Genomic DNA, 25,127 nt, shown 5'->3' with positions numbered 1-25,127 from the left:
GCAAAGATGCTAGGGGACAGGGGAGAATGGGACAGTCCTCCATATTCCTATTCAGGAGGGGATCTGCAAATCAGAATATAATCATAATAGCCTTGAACAAATGTTATGATTTCTCAGGAAACAGCTGGGAAACTTAAATTTGTTTGTATGCACAGGTTGATATGAGGTTGCTCAAGGGTCTAAGGTTAGAATCATTGGCAAATTCTATCCAAAGTACTTTCTTAGGAAAATCCAAGTCCAGAATTCAAGGTCAACTTGTTTAGCTTTTCCAGGTATAAAAAGAACTGCTCAAGTCTGCCTTAAAGAGCCTCACAAGCCGGCCAGTCCCTACAGCTCCACAAACTGACCCATCCTGGGCCTTGTTCTCCACAGAATGGGTCTGCTCCTTCCCCTGGCACTCTGCACCCTCGTCATGTGCTGCGGAGCAAGGTCTCCGCCCCTGCCGGTCCTCAACCCCCGGGCTCTGCTCTCCCGAGGCTGCAATGACTCAGATGTGCTAGCAGTTGCAGACTTTGCCCTGCAGGACATTAACAAAGACAGAAAGGACGGCTATGTGCTGAGTCTCAACCGAGTGAACGATGCCCAGGAACACAGACAGGCAAGTAATGACGGTCCCCACTCGGGCAGGGACGTGGGCAAGCTGGAGAGACTGGCCAGGGTGAGGGAACCCAGAGACACCTGTTGGCAGGTGTTTTCCGTATTGGAAGCCCTGCCAAGAACACTCTGTTATCCTCTGCCAGGGTCAGCGACAATGCACTTATTGTTAGTAAAAACACATGTTAACAGTGATCCTACTCTGGCACTTGTGTCAGATTCAGCGGTTTACAGGGTATCTCCACAAACATCCTCAGATTCAGCGGTTTACAGGGTATCTCCACAAACATCCTTTGGCTTTCCCATAAAGCAGGGTTTTGTGTGTGTGTGGTCTTTCTCGGTTTCTGCTTCCTGTGAAATGTGTTGTATTTCTCTACCCCTTCCCACAGGATGACCCGGGATCTCTGTTCTATCTCACACTGGATGTGGTAGAGACTGACTGCCATGTGCTCAGTAAGAAGGCATGGCGAGACTGTGGAATGACGCCATTTTATCAATCGGTGAGTGCTTGTTTTTATAAACCATTAAGGGCCCTATGGAAAGCAAGTAAGTGCCCTCTTTCTACAGGGTAAAGGGTGCTCAATGTCTGCCATCTTTTAAATGGCCCACTTTATAATCTTCTGGCAGGTGCCCATGAGCTTATTCTAATGCTCTAGACAGAACAAAGTATAACTCATGAGAGGGGTTTCTAAGAAGTCCCACTGGGGTCATGCAGAACAGAATGGAAAAGTTGCTCCCAAGTTATTTGTTTTTTTTTTTTAACCTCCAAGACCTTCCGTTAGGCTCTGAACCAGTGTTTAAATTGTGAGAAAAAGACCTGAGGTGTGAATATTCTAGACTTGGGGTTAATGTAGACTGCAGAAGTGATGGAGGTAGAGCTTTGTCTATTTGTTTTATTTTCCTTTGTTTTAATAAACACCGATGCCAGGTTTGAGGGGAGGAAAATGGATGATATGCAGTATGAAAGCTCTCAAGGGTGCCATGTAAGGATTTCCTGGAACCACAGAACATAAAGGGCCTCAGAATTAATCTTTTAAAGATGATCATAGAAAAGACTTGAAAATAGATAATCCATTTCATTTGATTCTTAATTATCCTGGGAAGATTTTCATTAATTGATATAAAACTTTACAACATGAATGCAGGATAGTGATATAAATGTTTAGAAGCAAATTATTTGATCAAGATATTTTTCCTAATCATGTAACCAGTTGGTCAAACTGCACTCACCTTGATTTTGAAAAGTGAATATCCTGTTGTGAATTATACTTGTTATGGTGACACTAGATACTAAAACACACACAGAAAGTGTATACTGACTCTAACATGATAGAAGTCCATTTCTCATGCATGGAAAGTTGAAAGTAGAAGTTCCTGATTAGACGGGGGCTTTGCTCCAGGGGTAATTTGAGATCCAAGTTTATTCCACACTGTGGCTCTAGACTCTGCCAGCCTCAGCTCATGACTTTCATGGTTACCTGCTCATGTGTATCAAGCTGTGCACAGAGAAAGAGCGTTGAGGACAGTGAGAACATGGGAGACCCTTATGAGCCAGATCTGGAAAATGGTTACACCTCATTTCTGCTTACCTTCCTGTAGTTAGAACTCAATTATACACAGTCACACCTGTTGGGGAGGCTGGGAAACATATTCTAGCTGTGTCCTAGGAAAAGGTTAAACAGTTTGATCATCAACTGCAGTTCCTCCCAGCCAAAACCACAGAATTTGTTCTTAAGTTTCTAATTACTTTAAAAGAAAATGTCTGACTTTAATTTTGGAGGTATTTTAAAAACTCGTAATTGCATTCACTATGTCATAAAATGTATTTGTTGGTTTCAGGTTTATGGTCAATGCAAAGCAATATTTTATAACAACAAACCAAGTAGAGTTCTCTATTTAGCTGCTTATAACTGTACTCTTCGCCCAGGTAAGCAATCACTATGATTTTGTTAGTTTTAATAAAGGATGGAAAAGAGTACTTAACTAGGTCTTTGCCAAGAGTGTGTAGGGTATCTCTCATTCTTATTTGCTGTTTATTCTTAATGCCAATTTCTTAATATTTTCGGTACTTACCTCCTTACTGAAGTTCATCCTATATTGCTCCTCTTCCCACAGTATATCTTACTCAATTACCTCTACATTTATATGCTGCATCAGATCTTAAATTTTCAGTCTGAAATAAATGGTATAATTTCTATGACTGTTCCTCAGGCTTCCTTTCTTACTATCTCTGCCGTTATTTCCCAGACTACACCAACTCTACACTCCATTCTACTGGATGCCACACTGTTTTCTGAACATGCACTGCACTTTCCAGTCTCTGCGCCTTGCTTGTGCCTCTCCCTCTGCTCAGCATGCCCTCCCCAATGACCTCTGACCTTGGAACATACCTATTCTTTAAGGACCACCACCGCTTCTTCCATAGTGTTCTCTATTCTAGAAAGGAATGGTGCTTTTGTAATCTGCATTCCTATACAACTTTGTCTAAACTACTCAGGGAACACACAATGCACTGCCTTGATTTGGGGGTCGCATATCTTACATCATGTAGAATAGTTTCTCCTTTCTTCCTCCGGCTGCACCCTTCCTCAGTTCCCACCAAGTAGAAGGTGTCAGTAATGTTGTTAAGTAAATAATTGGACTAGAAATGAAGCTGAAACTTAATGACAGTTGAAATATGCACGTGCATTCATTTGGGACCTTCCTTTTTTCAAGGGAAAGTCTTGGGAAAGAGAGCATCCACAGTGCGGGAAAACAGAATTTGGTCGCCTGTCGAACAACTACGTGTGTGTCGCTCCCCTGGTGGATCCCGTGCAAGTGTAGATTCCGATTCCATAGGTCGGGGTCAGGGCCTGAGATCCTGCATCTGTAATAACCTCCAGGAGATGAGAATGCTGCTGGTTGCTTTGAATACCAAGGCAAGCGAGCAAACATTTTGTTAGGCACAGTTTAAGATTCCTGGTTGTGAAGGCAAGATTCACCTAAAACAAATTAGGACAGCAAATAGCAAAGTCTCAGGACTTAAATGGAAGTCATAGGCATCAGAGCTACAGAAGATCAGGAAGTGACAGGTGGTGATGATTCAGGAGTGACAAGCTGTGGATGTAAGTCCCCCATTATCTCCACCAGTCCCCAAGTGCATGCAGATAAATACAGAATTACTAAAAACAATGTGTTTGCTCTGCAAAAGCAGCTTCAAGATAAATTCTGTATCCTGACTTTCACACTAGGCTTGCTGCCCTCAGCTCCTCCCAAACAGAAATCTGGCTGTGCTTGGGGTGATCATTCTATCCAGTCACACAATGACTTGATCAATTTTGTTTTCGGACTCACTTGCATTTTTCTTCTTAAAAACAAAATTATTTATTTTTATTTTTATTGATAAATAATAGTACATATTTATAGCATATATAGTGATATTTCCATATATATACTGTATGGTGATCGGATTAGGTTATTAGCATATCCATCATCTCAAACCTTTATCACTTCCTTGTGTTGGGAATATTCAATATCCTGCTTCTAGCTATTTGAAATTTTATCTTATTGTTAACTGTAGTCATCCTACAGTGGTCTAGAACACTTGAATTTATCCCCCTATCTAGCTGTAATTTTGTATCCTTTGATAGATCTCACTTGCATTTCTAACCAAACAGGGTGCGTTTCCACCTTCTACTATGTCTTTCACTTATCCATACATTCTACAAGCATTTACTAAGCACTTCCTATGTATCAGATATGATGTTCAGTGTTAGGAACTGCAAGGTAAATAAGATATGGTAGTAATGAACTCCCAACCTCTGAAGACACTCAGTCTACTTTACAGAGTCAATAATGAGAAAAGATATTGAACTAGTTGGAGGAAAAGGTCCTGTTTTAATATACTATATTATATGTCTTTGAACAAAATTCTCAGATTAAATGTGTGTGAGATGAAAACTTTGCTTTGGTCTCTCTTTTAATTGTGAAAATAATACACGGTCATTACAGAAAACACTGCTGACAGCTAACTTCTATCCCAGAAAATGTCTTCCTCGCCCCATCCTTACCTCTTTACAGTCATATGATTTTTTGAAAATTAATAATATTTTAAAACTTATGTTATTGGCATCAACAGTTTCAAAACCAAAGATTCACATGACATGCCCTGACTGCCCAGCACCCACATCCACTGACCTTTCCAGTGACGAAGTGCTGGAGGCTGCCACTGAGTCTCTTGCGAAATACAACAATGAGAGCACATCCAAGCAGTATTCTCTCTTCAAAGTCACCAGGGCTTCTAGCCAGGTAAGGCTAAACTGCTCAAGTCAATTACACAGTGTGTCTCATAACTGTTGCTGTAGGTTCCTAAGCTGAGAGGAGAATGTCAAGGCCCTCATTTTGATTAGAACCAAAATACCTTTCTCTACTTTCCCCACTTTGATAGACCTGATGCCCACTCTATCATGCTTCAGTTTCTAAGTGATTCCATGGCATTTCTATAAGAGTCAGGTGGCTTGATTTTGCTTCCCTAACCTTAAGGCAAGAAGAGAAATGAACTCCTAGTCTCCTTGGGGGATTGTCCATAAGTTTACCACTTACTGCTGTATTCTCAAATGTGACTGATCATGGACCATTTTACAACATCACTTTTACTCTATTTTAAGGCCTAGAGTGGGTGTTGAATTTTATGGATTAGGGAAAATGAAGGCTCATTTGTATTTAAATTATGTTGATTTCTTTCTTTCTCTCTCTCCTTCTCTGTCTATTTCTTTCTTTTTACTTTTTGAGACAGAGACACTCTGTCACCCAGGGTGGACTCAAACAGTCCTTGTACCTCCGCCTCTCAAATAGCTGAGACTCCAGGTGCATACCACCACACCTGGCTAATTTTGTATTTTTTGTAGAGATTGGGTATCACTATGTTGCACAGGCTGGTCTCGAACTCCTGGACTCAAAACAATCCACCCGCCTTGGTCTCCCAAAGTGCCGGGATTACAGGCATGAACCACTGTACCTGGCCTGATATTTCTTTCATAAGCAGAAAAATCTAAAAGATAATTCTACATGAGGAAAAATAAATCAAAAGAAGGTGTTTAGGGCCCATTCAAATCTTAAAGAAGGGAAGAAAGGTGTGAGATTATGTTTTTTTAATAACTAAATCATGGTACATGGTTTGATCAGTGTGGGGATTTGCAGAACAACAGATATGTGCCTTGACAATGCCTCTGGTGATGTATTGTTTCTGTAGATATAATGCTGTCAAACCTGAGTCTTCTCCCCAGGCAGAAATGTTTGATTTTTATATCTCAGCTCTTGTCTCATAACAGTGGGTGGTTGGCCCTTCTTACTTTGTGGAATACTTAATTAAAGAATCACCGTGTACCAAATCCCAGATCAGCAGCTGTTCACTTCAGTCCTCCGACTCTGTGGTGAGTTTTCCTCAATGTCTTCATAATTTGAGTGTTCACAGATCATCTCTAAGTGTTTGTGGAGCATAAATTACATATGAGGTGTCATAAGGCATGAGATGCTTTTCTTCCTCTCAAGGAGCAAGTTAGACTAGTTAGAGATTAGACAGATCCAGACTGCATTCAATTGTAAGTGCAATTTTCATCAGCAGTTGCAAAAGTGATTATATAGAGCTGTAAAACACAGACATCTCAGTGATGGCTAATGGCCCTGCTTTGGACTAATGCAATCCAGTTACGTTCGTAATACAGCATGGTGTTCCATTCCTTGGACCACTCTTTAAGAAGGACAAAGTCAAATAGGCCTTTATTCAAAGAGGCATCCAAGAAGGAAAGTATGCCTTGAAGCTATCTGAAACACAACTGGTGGGAATTTAACCTGGCACAATGTGTTGGAGTGCAACTGGGCAAAATGCACCAAGAATACTTTCCTCTCATTTACTTACAGTAACAGCTTTATTAAGAAGTAATTCATACACTGTAAAATTCATCCATTTAAGGTGTACAGTTCAGCAGTTTTTAGTATGTTCACAGAGTTGTGCTACCATCGCCACTTTCTTATTTTAGATATTTTCATCAGCCTCAAAAGAAACCTCATGCCCACTAACAGTCATTTCCCATTGTCACCTTACCAAGGCCCTGGAAACCACTTACCTACCTTCTGTTTCTATGGCTTTGCCTATTCTGGACATTTCATATAAATGGAATCCTACAGCATATGGTCTTTTGATTCTGGCTTCTTTCACTTAGCATAGTGTTCTCAAAGCTTCTCCATCTATAAATAGATGTAGTTTTACCTCTTCCTTAGCAAATAATATTTTATTGCATGGATATTGTTTATTGTTTATCCATCTATCAATTGATAGACATTTGAACTGTTTCCTGCTATGAACAAGTGTACAAGTTTTTATGTACACATATGTTTCCATTTCTCTTGAGTATATACCTAGAGTGGAGTTTTCATCATATGAAAAACAACAACAACAACAAAAACCCTCCATGTTTAACCCTTTCACTGCTATACTGTTTTCCACTGTGACTGCGTCAGTTCTGCAATCCCATCAGCAATGTATGAGGGTTTCAATTTCTCTACATCTTTGCCAACACCTATTATGATCTTTCTTTTGGTTATAGCCATCCTACTGGGCATGAATTGGTATCTCATCATGATTTTTATTTGCATTTTCCTAATAACTAATGATGTTGAACATCTTTTATTGTGTTTATTATCTATTAGTATGTTTTCTTTGGAAAAATGTCTACACAAATCATTTGCCCACTTAAAATCCAGTTGCTTGTCTTTTCATTGTCGAATAATAAGAGTCTTTACATATTCTGGATACAATGTCCTTATCAGATACACATTTTTAAGTATTTTTTCTCATTCTCTGCGTTGTCTATTCACTTTCTTGACAATGTTCTTTGAAATAGAGAAGTTTTAAATTTTGATGAAGTTCTATTTTTATATATTTTTTCTTATTTTGAATGTGCTTTTAATGTCATATCTAAGAAATCATTGCCTAATCCATAATCACCAAGATTTCTATGTGTAAAAATGCAAAGGATCCAGAATGGCAAAATAATCTTGAACAACAACAACAACAACAAAATAGGAAGACATACTTCCCAAACTCAAAACTTACTACAAAACTACAGTATTTAAGAAAACGTCGCCGGGCGCGGTGGCTCAAGCCTGTAATCCCAGCACTTTGGGAGGCCGAGACGGGCGGATCACGAGGTCAGGAGATCGAGACCATCCTGGCTAACACGGTGAAACCCCGTCTCTACCAAAAAAAATACAAAAAACTAGCTGGGCGAGGTGGCGGGCGCCTGTCGTCCCAGCTACGCGGGAGGCTGAGGCAGGAGAATGGCGTGAACCCGGGAGGCGGAGCTTGCAGTGAGCTGAGATTCGGCCACTGCACTCCAGTCTGGGCAACAGAGCGAGACTCCGTCTCAAAAAAAAAAAAAAAAGAAAACGTCTTGGTGGTATGAGAATGATATGTAGATCAATTGGAATAAAATTGAAAGTAAAGAAATAAGCCCCTATATGCAGGCCTATGACACATTTTGAGTTTTTGTACATGTGTGAGGCAGGGAGTTCAACTTCATTCTTTTGCATACAAACATCCAATTTTTCCAGCACTATTTGTTAAAAAAAACTATTCTTTCCCCCATGTCGTTGTCTTGGCATACTTCTTGAAGATCAATTGACCATAAATGTAAGAGTTTATTTCTTTAGTCTCAATTGTATTCCATTGATCTACACTTCTAAGCTTATACCGGTATAACACTGTCTTGAATACTATAGAGCTTTGTAGTACATTTTGAGATTGGAACATTTAAGTGCTCCTATTTGTGCTTCTTGTTCAAGATTTGCTTTGGGTATCCTGAATGCCTTGAATTTTCGCACTGATTTTAGGACCAGTTTGCCAATTTCTATTTTTAAAAAGGCATTTGGAAATTTGATACATTTGATTGTATTGAATCTGTACATCAACGTCAAAAGTACTGTCATCTTAACAATATTAAGTTTTCAAATCTATGAATATGTGGTATCTTTCCATTTGTTTAGAACTCATTTAATTTATTTCAACAAAGTTTTGTAGTTTTCAGTGTACAAACTTTTCATTTATTTTGGTAAATTTACTCTCCGAATATTTTGTTCTCTTTGATGCTAATGTAATGAAACTGTCTTCTTAATTTCATTTTTGGATTGTTCATTGAAAGTGTGTAGAAAGACCATTGATTTTTTTATATTGATCTTATATGCTGTAACCTTGATGAACTCATTTATTAGTTCTAATAGTTTGCTAGTGGATTTCTTAGGATTTTCTATATGATCATGTCACCTGGAAAGAGATAGCTTTTTACTTCTCCCTTTTAAATCTGGATGCCACATGTGTTCCCAGCCTCCAGGGCTCACATGTTCAGCACATTCGTAAACTCCTTTTGTGATCCACTCTAGTGTCAGCACCAGGTAGGCCTGTGAACTTTGGTAGCTCAGCAAATCCTAGCTAGGGTGGGAGTGGCCAGGTCTCCTTGGTGCAAGTACCTGTAATTTCTCCAGAAGGTTCTCTGAGAGCCCCTCCTCTTTGTGATTTGGTGATGAAGAGAAGGAAAAGGCTGAAGCACCATTCCCCAGACACTTCATACTTTAATGGATTTTCCCACTTTAAGGAATTTCTAGTCTTTTTTTCATATGCTCTCGAGCTGAGTGACAGACTAATATTTAGGCAATCTGTTTAGACACTTTTTTTCTTTTTGTGGATTTAGGGATACAAGTGCAGTTTTCTTACATGAATATATTGCATAGAGGTGAAGTCTGGGTTTTTAGTGTATCCATCACTCTAATAGTGTACGTTGTATTCAGGGTGGGTTTTTTTGTTTTGTGTTTTTTGTGTTTTGTTGTTTTTTTTTTTTTTGAGACCAAATCTTGCTCTGTTACCCAGGCTGGAGTGCAGAGGTGCAATCTCAGCTTACTGTAAACCTCTACCTCCTGGGTTCAAGCGATTCTCTTGCCTCAGCCTCCCAAGTAGCTGGGACTACAGGCACCTGCCACCTCACCTGGCTAATTTTTGTACTTTTAGTAGACACAGGGTTTCACCATGTTGACCAGGCTGGTCTCGAACTCCTGACCTCAAGTGATCCACCTGCCTCAGCCTCCCAAAGTGCTGGGATTACAGGCGTGAGCCACCGTGCCCAGCTCAGGATGGTATTTCATCCCTCACCACCCTCCCACCTTTTGGAATCTTCAGTGTCTGTTACTCCACTTTGTGTCCATGTATACCCTTTCTTTAGCTTCCACTTTTAAGTGAGAACATGTGGATTTTGGCTTTTTGTTTCTGAGTCATTTCACTTAGGATAATGGCCTCCAGTTCCATCCATGTTGATGCAAAGGACATGGTATCATTCTTTTCTATAGCTGAGCAGTATTCCATGGTGTGTGCGTGCACACACACACACATCACATTTTAATCTAATCATCCATTGATGGACACAACATTGTCTTCACATATTTGCTATTATGAATAGTGCTGTGATAAATATACAAGTGCAGTTGTCTTTTTCTTATAGTAGTTTCTTTTTTGGTGAGGGTCGGGGGATAGATAACCAGTAGTGGGATTGCTGGATTAAATGGTAGTTCTATTTTTAGTTTATTTTTAGATAAATTTAGTGAATTTTATGCAGATATACTTAAGAGCTCTTCTTTAGAAATTGAGGCAACATTTTATTGTAATATTCTATTTATGCTTGAAAAGTACACACTGTATGACTCTAAAACTCCTCTTCTAGGAATTTACCCTAAGGAAGTAACTAGGAATACATGAAAAGATGTAGCTTCAATGTTTAAATAACAGAAAAATTAGATTCAATCTAGCTGTCCAACAAAAGAGAGCTTGTTAAACATCACAGAGGAATACTAGGTAGCCATTATTTTAAAAACCCTAGAAGACCATTCAATGCCATAAAAGGGTTTTTACAATATATTGTTAAGTGACAAAATAGAGTTATAAAGTAATAAATATAATATGACTATTTTGTAGAAGAAAAATGTATATGTATACGAAAAAAAAGATTGGAAGAAAAGAAATCAAATCACTGCAGGTAACAAGTATCTTTCAGGCAATTTACAGGTCTTTATTTTCTTTTGTTTATCTATATTCTAACTATTACATTTGTAATAAGGAAACAAAGCTACTTTACTTTTAAGTAAAGAGAAATTTAAGGAGCTGAGAGTGGTTTTGTCTGAGAAGAGAAATCTCAGGTGGAACATAATTAAAGGGCTGCTACATAAAAGATGAAAACACGTTTTCTAGCTGACCCAAGGGTAGAACTAAGGCCAAGAGGTAGAATCTGTATAGACATAACTTTCCACTCAACACAAAGAATTTTTTTAGTAAACAGAGTTTCATTCCTCAAGAAATACTGAGTTTCTCATTATTTGAAGCAATTTAGCCTAATTTGGATGATTTCTTGGTAGGGGTGATCTAGAAAGAATTGATACCCATTACATAGTAGAAGCATAAAAATGTTGATTGGCTGTGTATCTACACAAGCAGAAAGCTAGTTGATTTCCATCTATGATCACTGGTAATACTCACATGACATTGTATTTTCTCTGTCATTTAGCCTGCTGGTCTTTGCAAAGGTTCTCTGACCCGAAGACCCTGGGAAAAGTTTGTCTCTGTGACTTGTGACTTCTTTGAATCACAGGTATTTTTCAATCTAATTGCCTGTCTTTCTGCGAAGAAGAGCAGATTATCGATAGTTACCTGCCACTACCTTACCCCCTTTCCTTTGATTTTCCCAACCACCTTGCTCACCACTTTCCACAGGCTACCCTGAGGCCACACCCACAGGATAGCTAGTCAAAGACCTGTTAAGCCTTGTTTTAGTCACAATATGGTCCTGCAGAATAAGCCAGACAAATTCAGAAACAGAGAACTGCTGGCTTGGATGTGATTCAAGCCTCTGAGACATTAAATTCAGTGTCCCAAAGAAACCTTACCTCAAGCCACAGGGAGAAGTTATTTCCAAGAAAATGTTCAATCCCTTTCCAGAAGTGTTTATTGCGCACTTATTATAAGGTAGCCTGTTACATTTGAGAGGCAGTTTATATTTGAGGTGTATTTGTGCCTGGTATATTTAAGGCAGTTGAAACAGGACACTTGGGATCCAGTTTTGCTGTGGTACCTGTGAGCTATATAACAGGCACATACTTACCTATTTGAGTTTTGGTTGCCTCATTTATAAACTGGGATTGCAACACTGCATCATTCCAATTCTTGTGAGAAGCAAATGAAAGGACCTGAATGAAGGGTGCTGTACAAGGCCTGGTGCAGAATAAACAATCAAGGAAAGGCACCTGCTGCTGCCACTACTGGGAACAGAAAGATAGCTTGCTGGAGACTTCGAGTGAGTCAGTGAACCTCTCTGGACCATTATTCAGCTCTGAAATTGTGAGACTCACAGTCTCACGGTCAAGTTTCTACAGGTCTTGGTTCCCCCAGCTGTTATCTGTTTTGTTTTTTAACCCTTTCACCAGGAGGCCCATCCCTCTACCCAGTCTCCCTTTAAAATGTTCCAACAGAAGGGCACAGACCAGCTTAGGCTGGTACTAGGCATGGGAGGACTTTCCCTGTGGAACTCTGCATTTAAAAATGTTCTCGTTCCAGGCTCCAGTCACCGGAAGTGAAAACTCTGCTGTTAACCAGAAACCTATAAACCTTTCCAAGGTGGAAGAATCTCAGCAGAAAAACACACCCCCCACAGACTCCCCCTCCAAAGCTGGGCCAAGAGGATCTGTCCAATATCTTCCTGACTTGGATGATAAAAATTCCCAGGAAAAGGACCCTCAGGAAGCCTTTCCTGTGCATCTGGATCTAACCACGAATCCCCAGGGAGAAACCCTGGATCTTTCCTTCCTCTTCCTGGAGCCTATGGAGAAGAAGGTGGTTGTCCTGCCTTTCCCCAGAGAAAAAACACACACTGCTGAGTGCCCAGGGCCAGCCCAGGATGCCAGCCCTCTTGTCCTTCCGCCGTGAGAATCACACAGAGTCTTCTGTAGAGGTGTGGTGCACCCATGAAATGGGAGGCGATGGGGACAATGGACAGAGACAGAGCGTGCACACGTAGAGAGTGGCTAATGAAGGACACTTTTTGACTCTTCTTCGCCTCAGCATGTTGACTGGGATTGGAAATAATGAGACTGAACCCTCTGCTTGGGCTGCACTCCACCCTGTACACTGCCTTGTACCCTGGGCTGCATCTCCTCCTAAATTGAGCAGTCTCGTGCCATGGAGAGATACCTCTCTTATGTCTCCAGCCACTCACTTATAAAGATACTTATCCTTTCAGCAGTATATGTGTGCTCAAATCTCAGCATGAAAGCATTGCATGAGTAGAGACAATTCCCTAACACCAGGAGGCCTGAGAAACTAATGCCCAGCAGTTTCAGTCCCTAAATTCCCTTTAATTCCAGGACAGGTATTAGCTGCATAGGGCCCATACCATTTCCAAACCTCTACCTCTTTTCATCTTTTCATCTGTCTGGAAGTCTCCAGGTCTCAACAGTGGGGTAATTCACTTAGAGCTGGGGGCACATGGGGTCTTACACCCTGTTGGTCAGGGTCTGAAAGAAGCAGAATTGTACTCAGGTGACTCAACTAAAAAGACTTCAGTTGGCCCAGCACGTTGGCTCATGCCTGTAATCCCAGCACTTTGGGAGGCTGAGGCAGGCAGATCACTGGAGGTCAGGAGTTCGAGACCAGCCTGGCCAACATGGTGAAACTCTGTCTCTGCTAAAAATATAAAAATTATCCAGGCATGGTGGTACACGTCTGTAATCCCAGCTACTTGGGAGGCTGAGGCAGGAGAATCACTTGAACCTGGAAGGTGGAGGTTGCAGTGAGCTGAGATCATACCACTGTACGCTGCCAGCCTGGGTAACAGATCTAGACTCCATTTCTAAAAAAGAAAAAGACTTCAGTGAAGGGACCTTTAGTGAAGGCTTGTGGCCCAGGTGAAGGGGAGGTCAAGGGATGCTGAGGCACCTGGACAACAGCGTCAGCAGGGAGTCTTCACCACCTGAGGCTGAGCAGGAGCAGGAGTGGCTGGCTTCTCTGCTCTGTTGGAACATCCTGTGGAGAAGCCACCTGCAGGAGCCGCCCTGGTGGAGGGCTGCAGCCCCTGCAGAACCCAGTGCTGAAGCGGGAAGGAGCAGGGAATAAGCACCCTCCCCTCTCCCTACCTTCCTGCTTCCTTCCGGTCTCCTCCTCCCAATGGCTCTTTGAACTCAGTGGTAAATTAACCAGCAGGGAGAGCCTGGGTTATTCAATTCCCTGGAGTCAGCCTGGGAGACAAGACCAGGCAGAGAAAGTCAAAGGATGGGCCTGAGGCAAACAGAGAGAAACCATTAGGAGCCTCAACTGGGGTTTCCCAAGGGGTGTTCTATAAGGCCCTTCTCTACTGGTAAAAGGATGGGGAAGGGCCTCAGACTTTGTTTCTCCTTCTACCTACCACCTCCTTTCTCTTTCCATGGCTTAATTCATGAAAAACTAGATTGTTCCCATGCTTGCCACTGCCCCACCACCTCTTCATTCCTTAGGTCACTGTAACATGAATCCATCTCTTTTCCTATAACCCACTGACTTGGTGTTCCCTCACAATCTTTTATTTTAAATTAAAAAAAAAAAATCTGCTCACTTTTACTTACACTTTCAAGCATCTGACAATGCTGACCTTGCTTGCTCTTCAGACTTTTTTAAGGAGACTTTGTCCCACATCCTCTAGGTTTTTCTTCTACTTTTCTGACCACTCTCCCTCATATCCCACCTTGGGCTCCTCTTCTCTGGCTCATCTCTTAGATGCTGTTTCTCTGGCTTTCGGCCCTTGATCTTTTTTTTTCTTACTCTGCAGACTCCACGCAGACAAGCTAATCTGCATCGTTGTCAGTAGTTGCAAAATGCTGCATTTATTACTGATCTGAGGCTCTTGCATTCAAGTCATCAGTAGTTTGCAATTGCTAACACTAATCTTCTACAACAAAATTTCAGGAGCTGAGTATTTCTAGTTATATAATATTAAGAGTTACCTCCGCTGAATGTTTAAAATGAACATATTCAACAAGAGGAAAATGAACAGCCCACTTTGAAAATGGGCAAAACATTTAAAAAAAAATGAGATCGCGTCTTTTGCAGTAACATGGATGGAGCTGAAGGTTATTATCCTTAGCAAACTAATGCAGGAACAGAAAACCAAGTACCGCATGCTCTCACTTATAAGTGGGAGCTAAATAATGAGAACACACGTACACATAGAGGGAAACAACACACACTGGGGCCTACTCAAAGGTGGAGGGTGGGAGGAAGGAGAGGATCAGAAGAAAATGGCTGTTTGGTACTAGGCTTAGTACTTGCATGACAAATAATCTGTACAACAAACCCCTGTGACATGAGTTTACCTGTATAACAAATGTGCACATGTACCCACGGACTTAAAAATAGAAGTTAAAAAAATAAAAATAAAAATGGGCAAAAGATTTAAACCTCACCAAAAAAAAAAAAAAAAAAAGGTGAGTGAACATCTGTAAAAATCCTGAACTTCAGTGAACTTCATATGTCATCAAAGAAATGCAAATTATAATAACAATGAGATACCACTACATATCTGTCAGAATGGCCAAAATCCAGAACACTGACAATACCAAATGGTGGCAAGGATATAGAGCAAAAGGAACTTCTTATTCATTGCTGCTGGGAATGCAAATGTACAGCCACTTTGGAGGACAGTTTGACAGTTACTTTCAAAACTTAACATACTCTTATAATATGATCCAGTAGTCACACTCCTTGGTATTTACCCAAATGATGTGAAAATTATGTCCATGCAAAAACCCACACATGGATATTCATAGCAGATCTGCTCATAACTGCTGAAATTTGGAAGCAACAAACTGTCCTTCACCAGGTGAGTGGTAAGTAAATCCTGACAGTGGAATATTATTTGGCACTAAAAAGGAATACAAATATCAAATCATAAAAAGACATAGAGGAAGCTTAAATACATATTACTGAGTGAAAGAAACCAATCTGAAAAGATTAAATTCTGTATGGTTCCAACCATATGACATTTTGGAAAAGGCAAAATTATGAAGACAGTAAAAAGATCACTGGTTGCCAGTGGTTAGCAAGGAGACAGGGATGGAATATGTGGAGCACAGAGGATTTTTAGTCAGTGAAACTATTCTGTATGCTGCTACAATGGTGGGTACATTTCATTCTATATTTACCAAAACCCACAGATGTGCAACATCAAGGGTGAACGCTAATGTAAGCCATAGACTTTAGGCCATAACTATGGGTCACTGTAAGTTCGTCAGCTGTAACAAATGCACTACTAGTGTTCAGAGGTTTATAGTAGGGGAGGCTGTGAGTGTGAGGGGAATATGTAGGAGCTGGGTAGGAACTCTATACTCACCACTCAGTTGTACTGTCAACCTAAAACTGCTCTAAAAATTAAAGCCCATTTTTAAAGTAAATTAACAAAATAGATACATTAAGCCTGATAAAAACTGCATTTTCTTTAAAAAGTGACTCCTATTACAAAAAAAATCAAATGTCATAAAATTCTGTCAACCAGTCTAGTGATTCTCAAAGAAATAGTCAGAGATTTACAAAGAGGTCCACTGTAGCATTTATTTATTTATTTATTTATATTGTTATTATACTTTAAGTTCTAGTATAATGTTGGTGAGTGAACATCTGAAAAAATGCTCAAGTGTTGCACCCATTAATTCGTCATCTACATTAGATATATCTCCTAATGCTATCCCTCCCCCCTCCCTCCACCCCATGACAGGCCACAGTGTGTGATGTTCCCCTTCCTGTGTCCAAGTGTTCTCATTGTTCAATTCCCACCTATTAGTGAGAACATGCGGTGTTTGGTTTTTGTTTGTTTGTTTTGTTTTGTTTGTTTGTTTGTTTTTGAGACGGAGTCCCGCTCTGTCACCCAGGCTAGAGTGCAGTGGCACGCTCTCGGCTCACTGCAACTCTGCCTTCCGGGTTCACACCATTCTCCTGCCTCAGCCTCCCGAGTAGCTGGCACTACAGGAGCCCGCCACCACGCCCGGCTAATGTTTTGCATTTTTAGTAGAGACGAGGTTTCACTGTGTTAGCCAGGGTGGTTTCAATCTCCTGACCTTGTGATCCGCCCGCCTCGGCCTCCGGAAGTGCTGGGATTACAGGCGTGAGCCACCGCGCCCAGCCGCGGTGTTTGGTTTTTTGTCCTTGCGATAGTTTGCTGAGAATGATGGTTTCCAGCTTCATCCATGTCCCTACAAAGGACATGAATTTATCCTTTTTTTATAAGAACAAATAATTGGAAACAATATGCATGGCCAAAAATTGGGGAATGTTGAATACATTAACACATATAACATGCAATATTACATAATCTCAAAAATAATCTTTCTGAAGAATATTTAATGATCTGAGAAAGTCCCCATGGTATACCCTTAAGGGAAAATACAATATTTAAACCATATATAGCAAGGAATTGTTAAAAGTCCTTCTCTTGGGAAAGGATTTGGGAGGTGAAGAATGGAGCAAAGAGACTTAATTTTTATTTTACAATATTCTAAAATATTGTTTGCTTTTTTACTTTGTGCAGGGATTATGTTTATGACTAAAAATTATATACTTAAAATAACTCAAAAATTTAAAGTCCTATAAAAACACAAAAGCATTTATAAAGCTTATATGGTTTCTATTAATACCTGGAAAAAAAAAAAAAGAGGTTATAAGTAAATACATACTCAGCTACAGTGGAGGGAAAGAAACACCTGTATGTACAGAATAATTCTAATGATGCAAAACATATATATTACATATATTCAAATAGCAAAAAGTATATGAAGTAATTATGCATTATAAATAGTTGGTTTTCCTTATGGTTATAGAATTAGAGGTGAATTTTCTTTATGCTTTTTGTATTTTTCACATTTTTTGCAAAAAGCATGTGTTCTATTATGAGTCAAAAAGGTTTAAAGAATAAAAATTCGTTAGCTAACTCTTTTTTCTGTTAAAATATCCAGGACACACAGAAATAACCTAAATGCAGAATGAAAATGTGAAGACAGCAGGGCACAGTGGCTCGTTCCTATAATCACAGTGCTATGGGAGGCCGAGGCAGGTGGATCACCTGAGGTCAGGAGTTCGAGATCAGCCCAACCAATATGGTGAAACCTTGTCTTTACTAAAAATACAAAATTTAGCCAGGTGTGGTGGTGGGCATCTGTAGTCACAGCACTCGGGACGCTGAGACAGAAGAATTGCTTGAACCTGGGAGGCGGAGGTTGCAGTGAACTGAGACGGCACCACTGTACTCCAGCCTGGGCAACAGAGAAAGTGAGACTCTGTCTCAAAAAAAAAAAAAAGAAAAGGTGAAGATGAATATTCTACCCGCCCAGTCTGCCCAGATACCACCCGTGTAAAGTCAGCACTTCCATCTGAGGCCACTCTCTAGTTCCCTAAATGCTTAATAGGAACCATCCCCAAAGCCAAATGTCACTTCCTGGATCAGGGTTCTCAAGACAGAGTGTCTCTCTCACTAACATTCAGCTTCCTCCCAACCATTACCATCCCAGCACCCTTAATGTGCTCTCTCCCCTGAAGCCACTCCAGTTGCCAGAATGGCATCATTAGTACTGTATGGCTCTTTAAGATTCAAAGGAGGAAGAGGATACATAGATCCCTGAGGTACCCCTTAGTCTCAGCAGAAGAGTAAGGTATGAAAATTATATTCCTGCTCTTGATGCCTCTTCCCATCCCCTCAACATTCCCATTCCTTTTCCTATACCAGCATTTGGTTCACCCAGGACACCCCATTTAGGGTGCAGCCAATATAGCCATAATAGAAAAACTTCATTAAGGAACTCAACTCATAATAACAAAAACTCAAAATAGTTTTTGTTTTAATCAATAGCTTTCCCCTTCCCCACTGGGTTGGAGCCTCTTAATAACACCTTGACCAGATTCCATACATTCCTGTCATTCTCCGTTACACTGGACTGGTCCCATTGGGTATTTAAAAGCCAGGGTTACTGACATTAAAAGTTCAGTCACAAACAGTATTCAAAACATGTTGCACTCATTAACCCTGAGACTTGTGGAAATGAGATCTACTTTTCATATACCTCCTTTTTTGTTCTCTCTTCAAATCCTTTCCCTCTCTTCCGTTCTCTCTAGAATCCCACTAATTCTCAACCTTGACCGCACACACTGGATTACTTAGGAGTTTTAAAACTACCAATACCAAAGTCCACTCTCAGAGATTTTGATTAAATTGTCCTGGAAGAAGTCCTTGACATCAGGACTTTGTAAAGCTCCTGGGGTGATTCTAATATCAAGCCGAGTCTGAGAGACATTACTGCAGACTCACAGACACGAGGAAACTAAGAATCAGAGAAGTTCTGTTGCTTACCCAGCATTACACAGTAGGAAAGTAATAGAGCCAGGTTGGAAATTCAGATCTGACTTCAAAATGACAGCCTCTTCATTATTCTATTTCACCTGAAGTCACTTCCTTTTATAATGGTACCTGTTTAACATGTTCCCTCCCTTAGATAATGCAGCTGCCTTCTACTGAGGAGTTTTAGTGCCTTGATCCATCAATCCACTGACTGATGATGGAGATTTCCAGCCGAGACAGACAGGCAGATAGAGGAAAATTACCCCTAGCCCCACCCCCTACACCAGCATAGGCACTGCGTATGTTCAAAGACATACTTTAGATCTGCTATCTACTAGAAAAATCCAGATTTGTGCAGATCACAGTTCCACCCACTCAGCAGCATTTCTCAACTTTCTGTCCCCAAGACCCACTAATCATTTACAGCTTGTTGATGGTTATTTGAACCCAGGGTCAAGGTGAACACCCCCAGTTACACAACAAAAAGGTATCAAGGTTTTGTTTAATCAATTGCGTGTGTTTCAGAAAGTCTGTATAAAATTCTCTGCAGTGGCAGATCATAGCAAGGGATGGTTTAACAAAATGAAGGCGCTCATTGCAGCACTGCTTTTGATCACACTGCAGGATTCGTGTGCTGTGAGTCCCACCGACTGCAGCGCTATTGAGCCGGAGGCTGAGAAAGCTCTTGACCTGATCAATAAAAGGCGATGGGATGGCTACCTTTTCCAATTGCTGCGGGTTGCTGATGCCCACTTGGACAGAGTGGTGAGGAGCTGACATTGGCAGAGCTGAGTTGGGAGATTATGCACGGGGGCAAATGTGACTCTACCCCCTAGGCTTACTGCTTTGCACAATGAATGGCTTTGGTCAGAGTTTTTCGTTTGGCTTCTGTGGCTACTCTAAATTGTTCTTTTTTCCTTCAAACTAACATTTGTTATTAGTGTGCCCTTAACTATGATTCGATTTGTGGGTACGTGTAAGCGTTTATGCTGAGCCCTGTTACGTGCTAAGTACTGCCAGAGAGACATTAGAATAAACTATGGGCCTTGGCCTCCAGGCAATAATAATATGCTGGCACATACAGGCAAACTGTGTAAGTTACTCGGATAAACTAAAGAGAAGGCAAAGTTTTCTCAACCCTCCTAAGGCTCTTAACTTAGCCTGAAATAAAACTGGTAGACAAGGCCAGGCGCGGTGGCTCACGCCTGTAATCCCAGCACTTTGGGAGGCCAAGGCAGGCGGATCATGAGGTCAGGAGTTCAAGACCAGCCTGGCCAACATGGTGAAACCCCGTCTCTACTAAAAATACGAAAATTAGCTGGGCATGGTGGTGCACGCCTGTAATCCCAGCTACTTGGGAGGCTGAGGCAGAAGAATCGCTTGAACTCGGGAGGCAGAGGTTGCAGTGAGTCGAGATTGTGTCACTGAACTCCAGCCTGGGCAACAGAGCTAGACTCCATCTCAAAAAAAAAGAAGGAAGAAGAAGAAGAAGAAGAAGGAGAAGGAGAAGGAGAAGGAGAAGAAGGAGAAGGAGAAGGAGAAGAAGGAAGAAGGAAGAAGAAGGAAGAAGAAGGAAGAAGAAGGAAGAAGAAGGAAGAAGAAGGAAGAAGAAGGAAGAAGAAGGAAGAAGAAGAAGAAGAAGAAGAAAACATACAACTTTACTTAATCCAAGGTTTACCTGACACAGGAGTCTTCATAAATGAAGACTCAGATATCCAAAGAAACTGCCCGCTTGCATACTTAGAATCCACGAAGAGTGTGCGGAATGCAGAAGTGTGATGGGACAAAAGGCTGTAATCTAAGAGTCGCAGACTGAAAGAAGGACCCAGCAAGGCCTGTCTGTTTGAGTTCTTCATGGCCTCTCTGTGTGGCATTTCTTGCTCCCAAGTGTGAGACAGGATCCCTCTGGAATGCGGATCTGAGGACCTACTATCAAACAGAGTAGGTCAGAGAATTTCTTTATGGCCAGCTCCTACAAAGAAAGACGCAGGGGGAAGGTTAGATTCATATTTTAGGATTTATGGATGCTTTCGGGGAGAGGGATTCTGCCGTCTGTGACCTGCCCTGGAGAACAGAAATTTTAATTTCTATGACTTGCCTTGGGGGAGAAAGCAGAGTAGGAGAACAAAGGGCAGAAGGTCAGACAGATCTTGCTTCTGAGGCCCTTCCCATTTCCTTCAGTTCAAAAGACTCAGCATGCCAAAGTACCATACCTTGAGGTACCATGTCCTGAACCCCATCAATAGCCAAGTGGCCAAAGGAGTGGTAAATGTACTGGGGCAGTTTAATGAGGGGAGACATAGTAAGACTGGATGGGAGGAAGCTTCCGCTGTGTAATGATGCATGGGTAGGATTTGAACAGGTCTGGGTAAAGGTGTCCTGGTGAATTCCTGGCACCACCACTTCTAGGTGGGTATGGAATCAGGAAGAAGGGTGTTAGGGAGCCATTGAATATAAGCAGATGGGTTCCAGAAGTTCCATGTGGGCTCTGGAGCAGCCATCAGGTGGGAGCCAAGCCTGTAGGCTTGTCTTGAGGTGAAATAAGCTTGCTGTCTTCACTTAGATTACACACCTACCTAAACTGGACTAGAGGAGCTGATAGACATTATAGAGAGACATGAAGCCTGCCTCTAAGCTCCCCAGATAACCTACTCTCCCTCTGATGGAAAAACTGAAATTAAGGAGGGCAGACAAAGAGTACTACAGAAGACAATTCACCCTTCTGAAAGCATCACAGAGGCACTGTGAGTTGCAGAGAACAGGTGTGCAGGAGTTTAGGACTCAACCAGTAATTCAGTGACCATTAGTCCCATGCCAGGCTCATCGACAGATATTAGGGTATAGGATGCATCAGCACAGAGCTACCTCTGAGAGCTAGGGTAGAGAGCGGGTAGGTGGGGAGGGGTCCTGATGTGCCTGGGGAAACTGAGGCAAGAGACAGGGACATGAAGTAGAAAGCTATTTATGTATTCAGGAATGAAAGAACAAGGGTCAGACCTGGGTAGTGGGAGTCAAGGAAATGAGACTGAGGAATAGACATGAGAGACGTTGCCAAGAAAGACCATTCAAGGCCTGGTACTGGATAGCAATAGCAAGAACAAGGAAGACATCTCTTAGGTTTACATGTTTTACCCCAGTGTCTAAGGCAATATGTTGTTAGTGGTGCCACTGATAAAGACAAGGGAAGTGGAGAGGCAGCTGGTTTGTAAGAGAAGAGAGAGGATTTAGCTTTGGGCAAAGCGACATCAAAGCAGAAAATCCCATGATCAGTAATAGATCTGGGCAAGAGGACACAACTACAAGGACAGATTGGAGGCCCTGATGAGGTCGTCATGACTTACACTTCTAGGCATGTATAGGTGATGATGGCTCCACTAAACAACCACTGCCATTTAGTGATCGCTTCTTAAAGTTTATGGGCAGAAGATACATCAGGACCACTTAAAAAGAAGTTTTGGAAATAGCTCATTGAAATTATGTATTGGAATCAATCGATCAAATGACACAAAGGTAGGGCAATTGCAAAGGCAGTGAGAGGAACAGGAATTCTGTTTCAGTAATAAATATATAGCTTTAATAAATTTCAAAAAAACCCACTAGCTTTCCATGTGCTACTCACATGTTGCTTTTGGCATTCCTCAGGAAAATGCAACTGTATATTACTTAGCCTTAGATGTGCAAGAATCTGACTGCTCGGTCCTATCCAGGAAACACTGGAATGAGTGTGAGCCACCTGATTCCAGACGTCCATCTGAAATAGTAAGTAAAGAGAGCACCTTCGCTCTGCTCTTATCATTCTTATTTTCTATCTACTCTGTTCACTCAGGGCAGCCAATGCCTGGGCTAACACAGTAGAAGAGAAAGGGCAGCTTTTGCCTTGAGATTCACGAAAATGATGTTAACCTTGAGCGATACTCTTGAGAGTCTTTCCTGGGAACCCAGTTCAAGACAACTCAGCAGGGTGTGTGTTCCCATCAAAGAGCATAACCAGCTGTGAGTCCTTTTGGGCAAATCACCTAATAACATCACTCCACTTCGGTGTTTTTTGACTGTAAAATAAGAAGTGAGTTTAGGAATTCATGGACTCTAAAGGCCTTCCACTCCTGACAGTCTACAGGTATGAGAATCTATGAACTTCTAATTGTGTCCTATGAACAATGGTCCTATTTTCAGGAATGGCCAAAGGGATTACTTGCAGTGAGGAATTGGGTCTTGTTTGGCGCCTAGGATATACACTGAGGAATGAGATCTGGCTTTGCATGTGGGAGGTGGGTACTCAAATGCCAGGCTCTCTGACACAGGTGGAGAACATGAAGATGAATAAGCAGAGATTCAACATTTCACTTCCAGAAAATGAGAGGCTCACACTCCTCGGAGTTTCACCACTTTTTCCCTTGAAAACATTTGGGGTATGGTCATGATGCTTTAAATAGTTTCTTGCTGGTTCTCCTGAGGATTTTGAGTTCCAACAGGATGCAGCATACAGAAACTGACTAAGAAAATGCACAGTTTGAGACAAGCTTTGATGAAAGAAATGTGTTTTAAATGAACAGTAGGAGGATGTTGCATCACCTTTTTGCTCTTTCACATCCAACCTGAGTAAGGCAGGATGCAATGACTCAGCAAGTCCTCAAGAACCTCTTTTTTACAGGTGATCGGACAATGTAAGGTAATAGCTACAGGACATTCCCATGAATCTCAGGATCTCAGAGTGATTGACTTTAACTGCACCACAAGTTCTGGTATGGTAATCTGTTAAATTGCTAATTAATTCTTGATTAATACAAATTCAATCACACAGTGGTATTTGTCTCATCTATGTACATATGTATTCATATATATTCAGATGTATTCATATACATTTATGATGTACATGAAAGAAAAGCCTTCATAGACTTCATTATTATTCATTCTCCAGATAATAGAAGGGAGACAATTTTCCCCTGGTACTGGTACACCTTCCTTTAAAGAAATTCAATACATGAAAATAGAGATTTAGGAGAGGTAGGTTAGCATCATTATAGATATAGGCTTTGGATTCAGACTTGCTTTAGCTTGAGTCATCATCTGCCAGTTGTATAGTCTTGGGAGGAAGTCAAGTCTTGGGACTATGAAGTAAAGATTATGACACTTTCTACTTAAGACAAAATAATTGATGCTCAAAGAGGTTAAATGACTTGGCCTCGAGAACAAAGCCAAGATATTGTGAAGATGTGACACTATCCCAGGAGTGTTAACTCTAAATTCCATAGCTTTTATTTATTTATTTATTTATTTATTTATTTATTTTTATTTTTGAGACGGAGTGTCACTCTTGTTGCCCAGGCTGGAGTGCAATAGTGTGATCTCGGCTCACTGCAACCTCTGCCTCCCAAGTTCAAGCAATTCTCCTGTCTCAGCCTCCCAAGTCACTGGGATTACAGGCATATGCCACCACACACAACTAATTTTGTATTTTTAGTAGAGATGGAATTTCTCCGTGTTGGTCAGGCTGGTCTCAAACTCTTGACCTCAGGTGATCTGCCACCTTGGCCTCCCAAAGTGCTGGGATTACAGGTGTGAGCCACCAAGCCCGGCCTCCATACCCTTTTAATTTACATTTTCAGAAAGAATCATCAAAGAATTCCTTTTTAAAATAGCAAATCCAAATATGATATTAATACAAAAATGCAAGCTACTGCCACGGGAGGTTGCACTGAAGAAAGGATGATTTGTATCTTCTCCTCTCTCTGAGCAAAACTCTGTGTTAATGCTCCATCTTCCTCCTTGGCAACAGCAGGAAGAACTTATTAAAATATTAGTGGCCTGATGCGGTGGCTCACATCTATAATCCCAGCACTTTGGGAGGCTGAGGCCAGAGGGTCGCTTGAGCCCAGGAGTTTGAGACTAGCCTGGGCAATGTGGCTCCACCCCATCTCTATTGTTTAATATATATATTAATATATGTCATATTAATACATAAATATATAATATGTATTATATAATACATAAATGTATGATATATTAGATAATATATAAATATATAATAGATATTAGATAATAGAAAATATATATTTATATATTAGCAAATGTCATATATATACACACATATATGTTAGCACCTTGTCAGTGGTA

At 41.0% G+C, this 25,127-nt stretch overlaps 2 protein-coding genes and 1 long non-coding RNA gene across 3 annotated transcripts in view; 2 read left to right on the top strand and 1 right to left on the bottom strand.

Moving 5' to 3' along the window:
- The first annotated feature begins 267 nt into the window (after positions 1-267).
- Positions 268-13,104, top strand: FETUB (fetuin B). Its single transcript, XM_007971820.3, has 7 exons — positions 268-598; positions 984-1,094; positions 2,434-2,521; positions 4,712-4,881; positions 5,904-6,005; positions 11,175-11,258; positions 12,221-13,104. The coding sequence occupies exons 1-7, from the start codon at positions 374-376 to the stop codon at positions 12,587-12,589; spliced, it is 1,149 nt and encodes a 382-aa protein (XP_007970011.3). The 5' UTR covers positions 268-373; the 3' UTR covers positions 12,590-13,104.
- On the bottom strand, positions 1,003-19,286 carry LOC140713526 (uncharacterized). Its single transcript, XR_012095641.1, has 3 exons — positions 19,143-19,286; positions 1,915-2,090; positions 1,003-1,588 (listed from the first exon to the last, which is right to left on the bottom strand). It is a non-coding gene; the product is annotated as an uncharacterized lncRNA (long non-coding RNA).
- Positions 19,287-19,595: 309 nt separating this feature from the next.
- Positions 19,596-25,127, top strand: part of HRG (histidine rich glycoprotein) — a 12,621-nt gene continuing 7,089 nt past the window's right edge. The window contains exons 1-3 of the mRNA XM_007971818.3: positions 19,596-19,778; positions 22,656-22,772; positions 23,665-23,755. Of these exons, the coding sequence (XP_007970009.3) occupies positions 19,596-19,778; positions 22,656-22,772; positions 23,665-23,755 (391 nt within the window). The remainder of the gene's footprint in view (positions 19,779-22,655; positions 22,773-23,664; positions 23,756-25,127) is intronic.

This window comes from Chlorocebus sabaeus, chromosome 15 (assembly GCF_047675955.1).
Source record: "Chlorocebus sabaeus isolate Y175 chromosome 15, mChlSab1.0.hap1, whole genome shotgun sequence".
Classification (NCBI taxonomy): Eukaryota; Metazoa; Chordata; class Mammalia; order Primates; family Cercopithecidae; genus Chlorocebus; species Chlorocebus sabaeus.
Note: the sequence above shows the minus strand (reverse complement) of the source record. Positions and strands in the feature narration are given on the sequence as shown.

What these genes read in the sequence shown, in the direction of transcription:
- FETUB (XM_007971820.3), top strand. Translation starts at nt 374, where the DNA reads ATGGGTCTGCTCCTTCCCCTGGCACTCTGCACCCTCGTCATGTGCTGC. An exon ending in ATGCCCAGGAACACAGACAG is followed by an intron (nt 599 to 983) that starts GCAAGTAATGAC and finishes CCCTTCCCACAG; the next exon opens with GATGACCCGGGATCTCTGTT. An exon ending in TAACTGTACTCTTCGCCCAG is followed by an intron (nt 2,522 to 4,711) that starts GTAAGCAATCAC and finishes TGGCATCAACAG; the next exon opens with TTTCAAAACCAAAGATTCAC.